The sequence below is a fragment of the Carcharhinus amblyrhynchos genome, unplaced genomic scaffold (assembly GCF_965287045.1).
Source record: "Carcharhinus amblyrhynchos unplaced genomic scaffold, sCarAmb.v2.hapA scaffold_37, whole genome shotgun sequence".
Lineage (NCBI taxonomy): Eukaryota > Metazoa > Chordata > Chondrichthyes > Carcharhiniformes > Carcharhinidae > Carcharhinus > Carcharhinus amblyrhynchos.
The window spans coordinates 9,084,698-9,098,537 of record NW_027649778.1 but is presented as its reverse complement, the minus strand read 5'-3'; the positions used below and the strand labels follow the sequence as shown (position 1 = coordinate 9,098,537).

General features: G+C 46.7%; 1 protein-coding gene across 2 annotated transcripts; it reads right to left on the bottom strand.

Annotated features, from left to right (window-relative positions):
• Nucleotides 1–1,939: 1,939 nt before the first annotated feature.
• Nucleotides 1,940–13,610, bottom strand: LOC145362208 (melanoma-derived growth regulatory protein-like). 2 transcript variants are annotated; one of them, XM_080218270.1, is made up of 5 exons: nt 13,164–13,610; nt 10,159–10,325; nt 5,350–5,483; nt 4,035–4,145; nt 1,940–2,087 (listed from the first exon to the last, which is right to left on the bottom strand). In XM_080218270.1, the coding sequence occupies exons 1-5, from the start codon at nt 13,238–13,240 to the stop codon at nt 2,067–2,069; spliced, it is 510 nt and encodes a 169-aa protein (XP_080074396.1). In that variant the 5' UTR covers nt 13,241–13,610; the 3' UTR covers nt 1,940–2,066. The 2 variants fall into 2 exon arrangements, with proteins under 2 accessions (XP_080074396.1, XP_080074397.1); XM_080218271.1 differs by lacking the exon at nt 13,164–13,610 and adding an exon at nt 11,419–11,813.
• Nucleotides 13,611–13,840: the final 230 nt, after the last annotated feature.

Sequence of the window (13,840 nt, the reverse complement as noted above, 5' to 3'; positions counted from 1 at the left end):
CAGAATGGGGGGCAAGTTATAGAGGACTGAAATACGAAGGAAGCTCTTGCTCAAAGGATATTCATGATGGCACTATGTTGTGGATTTAGCTAGTTAAAACTCTCGTCAGTACCCGGTCAGACCCTCCAGCTCATGCCCCAAGCTCCCTGGATTTGGGTACATCAGGGTAGAGACAGGGTACATCCCTGTAGAAAGCTAACATTCTTACTCCTGTCTGACCCTCTCCAATGCTGTTCAAACAGCTGGACCCAAAACCCCAAGTTAGTGTGAACATCTCTGCCATCTTGTGACACAGTGTAAGTACTACAATGAAGAGACACTACTTCGACCTCCAAGAGTATCCACAAACCTATCACAGCGATCTTCAATTGGAGAGGACAGGCCACCATTGTCCTTGGCAACAATAGTCTGCACTGAAATAACTCGGGGCCAAGAGACTTTGCCTGGGGACATCTGCTATAATTTACTGAAGTGCAGAGTCTGAGAGGGCAGAACAATGAGATAGATTCATAGAACTGTACAGCAGAGAAACAGGCCCTTCAGCTCACAATGTTGTGCCAAACATGATGCCAAATTAAACAAATCCCTTCTGCCTGCCCTTGGTCCATGTCCCTCTATTACTTGCATATCCATGTGCTCACCTAAAAGCTCCTTAAACACCCCTGTCATATCTGCCTCCACCCCCACCCATGGCAGCACGTTCCAGACACCTACCGCTCTGTTTAAAACGTGCCCCTCACATCTCCTTTGAACTTTCCCCCTCTCACCTTAAGTGCATGCTCCTTGGTATTAGACATTTCAACTCTGGGGGAAAAGGATTCTGACTGTCAACCCTATCTATGACCTTCATAATTTTATAGGCTTCTATCAGGTCTCCCCTCAGCCTCTGCCGCTCCAGAGAAAATAACTAATTTATCCAGCCTCTCTTTATAGCCAGTAGCCTGTAATCCAAGCAGCATCCTCGTAAACCTCTTCCGCACCCTGGCCAAAGCCTCCACATTCTTTCTGTAATGTGGCGACCAGAATTGAACGCAAGTGCAGCCTAATCAAAGTTTTCTAAAGCTGCAACTTGATATTCTGATTCTTGTACTCAATGTCCTGACCAATAAAGGCAAGCATGCCATATGCCTTCTTTACCACCTGCTCTACCTGTGTGATCACTTTCACAGAGCTCTGGACCTGAACCCCAAGATCTCTTTGTATATGAATGCTGTTCAGGATCCTGCCATTAACTGTATACTTAGCTTTAACATTTGATCTTCCAAGGTGCAGCCTTGATGACATTTGTCTGGATTAAACTCCATCTGCCACGTTCTCCACTCAAATCCATACCCCACCATATCCTTTGACAACCTTCTACACTATCCACAACTCCACCTACCTTAGTCTCGTCTGCAAACTCACCAACCCACCCATCTGCATTTTCATCCAAGTCATTTATGTATAATCAGTGGGAGGAGGTTGGCTGTTGCTTACGAGGCTCACTCAACTTCCAATATCAATCAAGGACACAACAGCATGGAATACACTGGCTTGGATCATGGGGCAATGCCCTCCAGGTGATTCCCACTGGGATTATGAAGCGATAACCATGGAATTACCACTGGAGCAACATATTTCAGGGATTTCCACTGCGATTATGGAGCTATAGCTCTCCCAGAGAATTCCCATTGCGATTACGGAGCTATGACTCTCCCAGAGAATTTCCACTGGGGTTATGGAGCAGTGGCCCTCCCACAGAATTTGTACTGGAGTAATAACCTCCAGGAATTCCCATTGGGATTATGGAACACAACAGTTACTGCATTCCCTGCGCCTTGAAGTGCTTTGAGACACTGAGTAAGGTGTTCTATAAATACCTCCTTTCGAACAGTTATTAAGAATGTAAACAGAGAAATATTAAATGCAGACGTGAGCAGCCTAGCGATTCTAATCCTATTTATTTGAGCAGTTGTTATCAGTTATTGGCAATGCAGCTTACAGAGTATTCGATTCATAACGCAATTACTCCATAGTTTTTCTCTTGTCGGGAACACGATTCCTCTCTCTCTTCCTCTTCTGATTTCCTAACAGAAGAAATCCCAGTCCTACAAAAACACAGATATTCATTGTCAAACAGTCTGTAATCAACTTAAAAACCCCCCTTTGAGGACAGTGACTCCCACACACTCATCCGTCACCCTCTGTTCACACAGGCTTCATCTTTAGACCAGGAGAAAGTGGAGACAGGAGAGAGATCAGATCAGCCAGGGGTGCTTCTGATCACAGCCCAGTGAAGCCCCAGCTACTGAAGTTTACTTACTAGTGGATTTACATTAACACTGCAATGAAATTACTCAAAATCCCCTAGTCGCCACAATCCGGCGCCTGTTCGGGTAACACTGAGGGAGAATTTAGCACGGCCAATGTACCTAACCAACACGTCTTTTGGACCGTGGAAGGAAAGCAGAGCACCCAGAGGAAACCCATGCAAACACGGGGAGTACGTGCAGACTCCACACAGACAGTGACCTAAGCGAGGAATCGAACCTGGGTCCCTGGTGCTGTGAGGCTCTCCTCTCACCCAAGTAATCATTAATGTACGAGCCCAGATCTGGTGTGGCATTAATATTGAAATGTAAGCACCATCATAATGGACAATGGCCTTGTGGTATTATCACTAGACTATTAACCCAGAGATCCAGCTAATATTCTGGGGACCCGGGTTCGAATCCTGCCACAGCAGATGGTGGTATTTGAATTCACTTAACAAAAAATCTGGAATTAAGAATCTACTGATGATCATTGTCAAATGTCGGAAAAACCCAACTGGTTCACCAATGTCCTTTAGAGAAGGAAATCTGCCGTCTTTACCTGGTCTGGCCTATGTGCACCTCCAGAGCCACAGCAATGTGGTTGACTCTCAACTAAGCCTCTGGAATGGCCTAGCAAGCCACTCAATTCATGAGCAACTAAGGATGGGCAATAAATGTTAACCCAGCCAGCAACACCCATGTCCAATGAATGAATAAAAATAAAATCCAATACTCGGTGGCACAGTGGTTGGCACTGCTGCCTCACAGTGACAGGGACCTGGGTTCGATTCCCAGCTTGGGTCACTGTCTGTGTGGAGTTTGCACATTCTCCCCATGTCTGCACGGGTTTCCTCCGGGTGCTCTTCTTTCTTTCACAGTCTGAAAGACGCGCTGGTTAGGTACACTGGCCGTGCTAAATTCTCCCTCAGTGTACCCAAACAGGCGCCAGAGTGTGGTGACTTAGGGGATTTTCACAGTAACTTCATTGCAGTGTTAATGTAAACCCACTGTGACACTAATAAATAAGCTTTAGTAGCTGGGGCTTCACTGGACTGTGATCAGGAGCACCCCTGGCTGATCCCTTTCCTGCCTCCACTTTCTCCTGGTCTAAAGACTGAGGCCCACTTGTTTGCCACTTACTCGTGCCCTAACAGAGACCAACTTGGATTTAGGGCAGGTCTGGGTGCCTTCCACATCCCTACAGCCCCGTCCCACAATGGGTGTGGCATTAGTGGAGGAAGAACAGACCATGCAACGCAAGAAAGGCCCTTAGGACAGAAATATTAATTTGGGGTGGCATAATGATTAGAACTTCTGCCGCACAGTGCCAGGGACCTGGGTTTGGTTCCCAGCTTGGGTCACTGTCTATGCATGTTCTCCCCGTGTCTGTGTGGGTTTCCTCCGGGTGCTCCGGTTTCCTCCTACACTCCAAAGATGTGTATTGACCATGCCAAATTGACCCGAATATCTGAGGGATTAGCAGGGTATGTGGTTAGGGCCTGGGTGGAATTGTGGTCAGCGCAGGCTCGATGGACCAAATGGCCTCCTTCTGCATTGTAGGGATTCTGTAAATCCAGACAGGAAGCTGATTTCTACATATAAATTGCATTGTACAAGGCTTTGACTCTTCTACAGTGAGATGTATTGCCCCAGTGTGCCATCTCGCACCAACCATGGCAGCAGACATGAATAAGCAATCATAATAAAAGAAATATGTGTAACAAAGACAAATGTCCTTACCACAGTTGGCATTTCCACAAGCTCGGTCCCCAGATGTTGGATCTCCTCCAGAATCGACTTTGGGAAAAATCCAAGTGTTGTCGACTGTTCTCCAAAATAGTCACCTTGAACCTAAACACAGGCACTGGTCAGACTAAGAACACAAGAAATAGGAGCAGGAGTAGGCCATCTAGCCCTTCGAGCCTGCCCCGCCATTCAATAAGATCGTGGCTGATCTGAAGTGGATCAGTTCCACTTTCCCGCTCTCTCCCCATAACCCTTAATTCCCTTGTCTGTCAGAAACCTATCTACCCGTGACTTAAATATATTTAGCGAGTTAGCCTCCACCACTTCAACGGGCAGAGAATTCCAGCGATTCACCACCCTTTGAGTGAAGAAGTTCCTCCTCAACTCTGATCTAAACTGCCCCCCCCCGCATCTTGAGGCTGTGCCCTCTAGTCCTGCTGTCCTTTCTAAGCGGGAAGAATCTCTCTACCTCTACCCTATCCATCCCCTTCATTATCTTATACATCTCTATAAGATCCCCCCTCATCCTTCTAAACTCCAGCGAGTACAGACCCAGTCTATTTAGTCTCTCTTCATAGTCCAACCCCCTCATCTCCGGTATCAGCCTAGTGAACCTCCTCTGCACTCCCTCCAAGGCCAATATATCCTTGCGTAAGTGCAGCGACCAAAACTGCACACAGTACTCCAGCTGTGGCCTCACCTGTACAGTTGCAGCAAGACCTCCCTGCTTTTATATTCTATCCCCCTCGCGATAAAGGCCAGCATCCCATTCGCCTTTTTGATCACCTGCTGCACCTGCAGACTGGGTTTTTGCGACTCATGCACAAGGACCCCCAGGTCCCTCTGCACCGTAGCATGCTGCAGCTTTTCGCCCTTTAAATAGTAATCCCACGGACACTGGTCAGACTCACACAGGCACTGGTCAGACCCACACGGACACTGGTCAGAGTGAAATAGGAACTGGTCAGTGTGACCTAGACGCTGGTTAGAGTGGTCAGTCTCAATCTCACACAGGACTTAATTCGGATTCACGTGGACATAGGTCCGACTCACATGGACACGGGTCAGACACACTTGGACACAGTCGGACTCACGGACATGGGTCAAATTCTTATGGACACAGGTCAGACTCACAAAGGACACGGGTCGGATTCACTAAAACCAGACAGACAAACAGTCCAAACACTGAGGACGGGAATCCAGAGCGCAGTGGTCAGTCCCAGAGCCAAAAGCCGGTGAGGGGGCAGCACTCAATCTCAGCACAGAACACCCAAAGCAAACATTGTGGGGAGCGGTGTCTCAGACTCACAGTCCCTTGCCAGTAGTTGCGTCCCCTTCCTTTGAGCTTTCCGTAAATATAAACGATCTGTCCTTGGCGGATGTTGATGAACCTGCAGTCAGGAGCTATGTAATCAGCCAGAGCCCGAGCCATAGAAATTGGATCTGCAGGGAAAGCAATATTTTTAACAGAGCGTACTGTGTCTACACTGGGCACCTTTAACTCTGAATAATTGAGGCATTGTTGATCGGTGCTTTTTTTGGGAGGGAATGGAGCCTGCCAACATCCCTGCTCTTGGTCCCTCTCCAAATCCCAGTGTTTGAATGCAGGAGTGGGTAGAGGATAAGGTGGCATATCTTTAACAAGAGTATAGACCTGCCAACGTTCCCCGACTGGGCACACACATCAGGAATGGCAAGGGCGGGCATCTAAACAAAGAGCCAGTGATAAGTGACATTTCCAGCAAAGCCCCTGAGCGAAAGTTGCCTCACTTCATCCAGGAACACGACAGGGGGGAAAAAAAAATCCCCAAAAGGATTCAACGGATGCATTCAAAATAACATTAGATGATTATAGAACATTACAGCGCAGTACAGGCCCTTCGGCCCTCGATGTTGCGCTGACCAGTGGAACCAATCTAATGACCCTCTAAGCTAAACTATTCCAATGTTATCCATATGCCTATCCACTGACCTTACAGTTGGCGAGTCCACCCTCTGAGTCAAGAACCTACCTCTGGCATCCGTCCTATAATTACCACCCCTCAATTTACAGCTATGTCCCCCCGTGATAGCCATCACCATCCGAGGGAAAAGGCTCTCACCGTCCACCCTATCTAACCCTCTGATCATCTTGTATGCCTCAATCAGGTCACCTCGTAACCTTCTTCTCTCCAACAAAAATAACCTCAAGTCCCTCAGTCTTTCCTCATAAGACCTTCAATACTGTATTTGAAGAGAAACTATGTGCATTAGTACGGGGTAAATCATATATCCAAAGATGTGCGGCTTAGGCTAATTGGCTATGCTAAACTGCCTGGAGACTAGCAGGGTAAATAAGTGGGTTTGCAGAGATAGAACCTGACTGGGATTCAGTCAGCAGTTAGGGAGGCAAATGCAATGTTAGCTTCATGTCAAGAGAATACAAGAAGAAATCTCACAACACCAGGTTAAAATCCAACAGGTTTATTTGGTAGCACAAGCTTTCGGCGCACTGCCCCTTCATCAGGTGAGTGGGAGTTCTGTTCACAAGCAGGGCATATACAGACACAAACTCAATTTACAAAATAATGGTCGGAATGCAGGATATGGCGCTCGACTCATCGATCCACAGTTCCGAGGTGCCACAGCGAAAAACCGCACCGACCTCCTCAGAAGACAAACACAGGACTTGGCGGACAAGAGTGCCCTTCGTCGTCCAGTACTTCCCCCGAGTGGAGAAGCTACGACATCTTCTCCGGAGCCTTCAACATGTCATCGATGAAGATGAACATCTCGTCAAGGCCATCCCCACACCCCCACTTCTTGCTTCCAAACAACTGCACAACCTCAAACAGTCCACAGCAAACTACCCAGCCTTCAGGAGAATAGTGACCAAGACACCACACAACCCTGCCACAACATCTGTAAGACGTGCTGGATCATCGACACGGTGCCATCATCTCACATGAGAACACCATCCACCAGGTACACGGGACATACACTTGCAACTTGGCCAACATTGTCTACCTGATACGCTGCAGGAAAGGATGTTCTGAGACATGGTACACTGGGGAGACTACGCAGACGCTATGACAACAGATGAATGAACACTGCTCGACAATCGCCAGGCAAGACTGTTCCCTTCCTGTTGGCGAACACTTCAGCGGTCACGGGCATTCAGCCTCTGATCTTTGGGTAAACGTTCTCCAAGGTGGCCTTCACGACATACATCAACGTTGAGCAGAGACTGATAGCCAAGTTCCGCATACACGAGGATGGCCTCAACCAGGATCTTGGGTTCATATCACACTATCTGTAACGACTTGCCTGGGCTTGCAAAACCTCACTAACTGTCCTGTCTGGAGACAATACACATCTCTTTAACTTGTGCTCAACCCCCTCTCCACTCACATTGTCTGCACCTTTAAAGACTTGATTACCTGTAAAGACTCGCATTCCAACTGTTGTATTGTAAATTGAGTTTGTGTCTTTACATGCCCTGTTTGTGAACAGAACTCCCACTCATCTGATGAAGGGGCAGCACACCGAAAGCTTGTGCCACCAAATAAACCTGTTGGACTTTTACCTGGTGTTATAGAGTCATAGAGGTCTGCAGCATGGAATCAGGTCCTTTGGCCCAACTTGGGGTTCTGAGCCTTCTTACTGTGCTTACCCCAGTCCAATGCCGGCACCGCCACATCATAGAGTACAAGAGCAGGGATGTACTCCTGAGGCTGTATAAGGCTCAGGTCAGACCCCATTTGGAATATTGTGAGCAGTTTTGGACTCCATATCTAAGGAAGGATGTGCTGGACTTGGAAAGGGTCCAGAGGAGGTTCACAAGAATGATCCCTGGAATAAAGAACTTGACGTATGAGCAACGGTAGAGGACTCTGGGTCTGTACTTGTTGGAGTTTAGAAGGATGGCGGGGGGGGGTGGATCTTATTGAAACTTACAAGACATTGTGAGGCCTGGATAGAGTGGACGTGGAGAGAATGTTTCCACTAGTAGGAAAATCTAGAACCTGAGGGCACAACCTCAGGCTAAAGGGACGATCTTTAAAACAGAGATGAGGAGGAATTTCTTCAGCCAGAGAGTGGGGAATCTGTGGAACTCTTTGCCACAGAAGGCTGTGGAGGCCAGGTCATCGAATGTCTTTAAGATCCCCATAACCCCATGCACTTTACCTTAGCTAGTCCCCTGAAACTAAGGAGCAATTTAGCATGGCCAATCCACCTAACCCACACATCTTTGGACTGTGGGAGGAAATAGATAGGTTCTTGATTAATAAGGGGATCGGGGTCATGGGGAAAAGGCAGGAAAATAGGGATGAGAAAAATATCAGCCATAATTGAATGACAAAGCAGACTTGATAAGCCAAGTGGCCTAATTTTGCTTCTTTGTCTTATGGATTGATACAGTAAGAAGTCTCACAACACCAGGCTAAAGTCCAACAGGTTTATTTGGTAGTGGATTGATGTCAGTGCAGGTTTGATGGGCCGAATGGCCTCCTCCTGTAGGGGTTCTATGATTCCATGAAGAGCGGGCACAGACATGATGGGCCGAATGGCCTCCTCCTGTAGGGGTTCTATGATTCCATGAAGAGCGGGCACAGACATGATGGGCCGAATGGGCTCCTTCTGCACTGTAACAGTTTTGTGAGGGTGGTCAAAGTGAAATCAGTTCCTGTTTCTGCCCATTCCTGTCACCAGTGGAAAGCCTCATCTTATTTACAGAATCACCGAATTGTTACAGTGCCAAAGGAGGCCATTCAGCCCATCATGTCTGCACCAGCTCGCCCACCGAGCATCTAACTTAGTGCCATTCCTTTGCCTTTCCTCCTGTATCCCTGCACATTATTTCTGTTCTGTTCAAGTAATTAACGGGTATCCTTTTGAGTGCCTCGATTGAACCTACCGTCGCCATAATTCCAGGCAGCTCATTCCAGACCCCCAACCATTCATTGCATAAAAATGTTTTTTTCCCTCAAGTCACATTTACAAATTATGAGGGGCTTTATTTAGTTTAAATAAGGAGAAAATTGTCTCCATTGAAGGAGGGGATCGATGAATGGAGGGAATCTGGGGTGGCACGGTGGCACAGCGGTTAGCACAGCTGCCTCAGAGTGCCAGGCACTCAGGTTTGATTCCTGGCTTGGCTCACCGTCTGTGCGGAGTTTGCACATTCTCCCCATGTCTGTGTGGGTTTCCTCCGAGTGCTCCAGTTTCCTCCCACAGTCCAAAGACGCGCAGGTTAGGTGGATTGGCTAAATTGCTCCTTAAAACGCGCTTAAACTGGACCAGATGCTGCGCAACACGACAGCTCAGTGACTATCGCTGATTGCTGTGCAGACACATGGATTTGGGCCGGTGTCTGTGGGAGTTTGCGCATTCTCCCCGTGCTTGCGTGGGTTTTCTCCGGGTGCTCCGGTTTCCTCCCACACCCCAAAGATGTGCTATTAGGCTGATTGGAGGTAATAAATTGTCCCTAAATTAGTTTCCCTCAATGTGGAATGCCATAAGCATAGATAAGGGTCATGGGTGGAGGGGGGGGACTGGTAATGTTAAAATGGTGGTGTGGGCTTGTTGGGCCGAAGGGCCTGTTTCCCGGGCTGTTTTTGTTCTTTGTTAAGGGGGCCTAAATAGGGTAAATACACTGGGTTATGGGGCTAGGGCCTGGGTGGGATTGTGGTTGGTGCAGACTCAATGGGCCGAATGGCCTCCTTCAGCGCTGTAGGGATTCTACGTGCAGGTTAGGTGGATCGGCCATGCCACATTGCCCCTTAGCGTCAGGGGGATTAGCAGGGTAAAATCGTGGGGCTACTGAGATAGGGGCTGGTTGGGATTGTAGTTGGTACAGACTCAATGGGCTGAATGGCCTCCTTCTGCACTGTCGGGATTCTATGACAAAAGGAGACTGTTTAACCTGGCAAATCTGAAACTCACTGCCCAGAAGTGGTGGAGACAAAGTAACTTTCGACAGGGAACTAAATAAATGCTTGTTTCAAATTCTAGTTAAACCTAGACATATTGCACAACCAACTGCACCTCAGAGGTGGCACTTCAAGCGATTCCTGCAGTGTCCCTCCTCGGCTGTGTTTTTGTTTGGGGAGGGTTTTTTTTTTCTCTCTTTACTCACGGCTGCATTCCTCGTCTGCACAGATCTTCCTTTCGGCCAGTTTATGCCTCGCCTGGCCCCTGCTGGATAAAACGCCAGTGGAGCAGAAGACGATCAGACAACAGGTCCAGACTGTCAGAGACATCTCCGGGCTGCTTCTTGTTGCACTCAGCGCCAACGTTCCAACCCTGGGAAGTCCAGGATAAATGAGTGAAGGCAGCTTTCGTTAAAATACCGAGCATGTGACGCACTCCCAGCAGGGACCCCCTGTTTAATGAATTTGAGTTTTGCAAGCCAAAAATAACCCGTGTGGAATGTCCTTCCCAACAGGAACTGGCTCAAAGCAGACTAACTCTAAGCACAGTACTGTTAAAGCTAGCTTACCTGGGATAAACATATTTTTCTCCATCAATGTTTGAGTTGGATTGAGCTTTTACTTGGAATGGTGCCTTGGTTTAAAAGCCTTCACCTTCTTTTACCTCACTCACTGCTAATTCCCCTTACACACGGCTGTCCCCTTGTCAGATGTGTGCATGGGAATAGTACAAACCATGTCAGTGTCATGTATGCACTCCCAGGACAGGTACAGCCCAGTGTTAGATACAGAGTAAAGTTCCCTCTACACTATCACCATCAAACACTCCTACGACAGGTACAGGATAGGGTTAGATATGGGGTAAAGCTCCCTCTACACTGTCCCAATTAAACAGTCCAAGGACAGGTATAGCACAGGGTTAGATACAGAGTAAAGTTCCCTCTACACTGTCCCCCATCAAACACTCCCAGGACAGGTACAGTACGGGGTTAGATACAAAGTAAAACTTCTTCTACACTGTCCCCATCAAACACTCCCTGCTTAGGTACGGATTAGATCAGTGGGGGAGTGGGCATGTATGGCCCATCTGGGTTCTGAGTGCAGCCCCTACCAAGCATTTTGTTGATTGTTGCCCACGTGCAGAGTAGCCATAATTCTGTTGATTTCTGTCTGGATAGATTTTTTTCCCTGCCGGTGTGACTGAAGTGATACACATGTAAGGCGAGGGCAAGTGAAGTGAGAGTCGTGCTGATTGACTGTGAGAGTCGTGCGCTCCCTCTGTGTCCAAAGTGTCAATATTTCTTTTGTTTTTAACCATTTGAAGCTGATTGAGTTCCATTGATATATAAATGAAGCATTTTCTATAACTCATAAAACATTTGCCATGTGTTGAATCTTAAGAGGTCATGGTTAATCTTAAGTCCGATTTCTAACATTGAGGAGGGCAGTTCTTGTGGCTTACTCACCAGCCAAGGTTGCCTATCACCGGATTAGATTCCCACTCCATGTTGGTTTAGTGTAACTCATTCACTGTTTCCGCACTCACAGCGCTGTAGCCGCTTAAAGTGCTAATTCCCAGTTGTTGGTCGAAGTTATGGCTAGGTGGAGATTTCCCACTTCCTGTAAATCAGCCAGCCATGCAAGGGCTGTTTAAGAAACCAATCTTTGCCAAAGTGCTTTCACACCTTCCGGGAGATCCCACATCCATCAGCAACAACTGGCAATATTAACTCTGTAGAATCATATGTCACAAACTTAAAGAGCAGAGAAGGATGGAAGAGGCTCAAAGTAACCTGGAAATAATCAGCAATACTGTCGGAACCAACTCAACGCTGTGACTAAGCTGTCACGTAAGAAGTCTCACAACGCCAGGTTAAAATCCAACAGGTTTATTTGCAATCACAACCTTTCAGAGCACTGCTCCTTCCTCAGGTGAGTCTTTTTCTAACCCCCCCTTTTTCCTGCATGCTCACCTGATGAAGGAGTAGCACTCCAAAAGCTTGTGATGCCAAATAAACTCCTGTTGGACTTCAATCTGGTGCGAGACTTCTTACTGTGCCCACCTCTGTCCAATGCCAGCATCTCCACATCTAAGATGCTCTGGGTGCGTGCACATACCCTCACTGAGGTTCACAATTTATTAAAACTGCATTGAGAAAAGTAGCAAAAGTATGCTTGATTTACAAATTGCAGATATAGCTACAAACATACATGTTTCTTGCTACCTTTTCTCAACTTAATCGCACAATCTGGAAGCTTGCTACTAATGTTGGACATCGTTTGAACTGAAGCTATAGCAGTAACCATGAGCAACTTATACCCAAAAAAACAAGATTGATCAGAACAGGAATGGGAACATCTTGTTAAAGTTGTATAAGACATTAGTAAGGCCACACTTGGAATACTGTGCACAGTTCTGGTCACCCTATTATAGAAAGGATACTTTTAAAGAGTGCAGAAAAGATTTACTAGGATGCTACCAGGACTTGATGGTTTAAGTTACGATAGACTGCATAGATTGGGATTTTTTTCCCCCTGTCTGGTATGTAGGAAGCTTAGTGGTGATCTTATAGAGGTCTATAAAATAATGAGGGGTATAGAAAAGATAGATAGTTAATATCTTTTCCCAAAGGTAGGGGAGTCTAAAACTCGAGGGCATAGTTTAAGAAAGGAGAGATACAAAAAGTGTCCAGAGGGGCAATTTTTTCCACACAGAGAATGGTGGGCGTCTGGAACATGCTGCCAGAGGCAGTAGTATAGGTAGGTACAATTTTGTCTTTTAACAAACATTTTGATAGTTACATGGCTAAGACGGGTATAGAGAGATATGGGCCAAACATGGGCAATTATGACTACCTTAGTGGTTAAAACAAAAACTGCATGGCACAGACAAGTTGGGCCAAAGGGTGTTTCTATGCTGTAAACCTCAAGATTAGAGTGCAGGAATCATGCTCAAGAAAGATAGGGATAAAGGGTTGGTGCCACATTTCAAAGCATACAGGCTACTCATTCTTTCCTACCTTATTTATTGTATTATTCCAGGTCCCTTCAGCCAAAACCAACAATGCTTTTCCCAGTGGGTTAATCACCCAAATAAACCAGTCCCAATATTCTGACAAGTCAATATCATTCACCATTCTGTTAGCTTCTGTATCGGCAGCACTGAAGTTAACACTTGCTGCCTCATTACTAGCTATAGGTGATGTCATACCTGGAGTTTGCATGTTCTTCTGTCTGCATGGTGTTCTTCTGGGTGTTCCAGTTTCTTCCTACACTCCAAAGGTGCATAAGTTTGGTGGATTGGCCATGTTAAATTGCTCCTTAAGTGTCCAAAGATGTGCAGGGTTGGGGGGATTAGCCATGGTAAATGCAGGTTACAGGGACAGGATTGGAGGGCAGGGCCTTGGTAAGATGTTCTTTCAGAGTTAGTGCAGACTCAATAAGTCAAATGGCCTCCCTCTGCACTGTTGGGATTTGATGGATCTGTACAGCACGCAGTAAAGAAAAGCAATGTTTATTTGCATCTGATAGATCCATGGATTGCATCATGCCAGCTTTATACCTCATGATTAAAAAAAAACTTGACCAAGCTGTCATTGTCGAGAGATGGTGGCATAGTGGTATGTCACTGGACAAGTAATCCAGAGACCCAGGGTAATGCCCTGGGGAAACCAGGTTATTTACTACTAACCATAATACAAAGGCTTGGTCAGTTTTTGACATAAAAACCCATGTTTCACCAATGTATTTTAGGGAAGGAAATCTGCCATCCTTACCTGGTCTGGCCTATATGTGACTCCAGACCCAAAGCAAAGCAATGTGGTTGACTCCACCCTGAAATAGCTTAGAAACCAAGGGCAATTAGGGATGGGCAACAAGTGCTGGTGT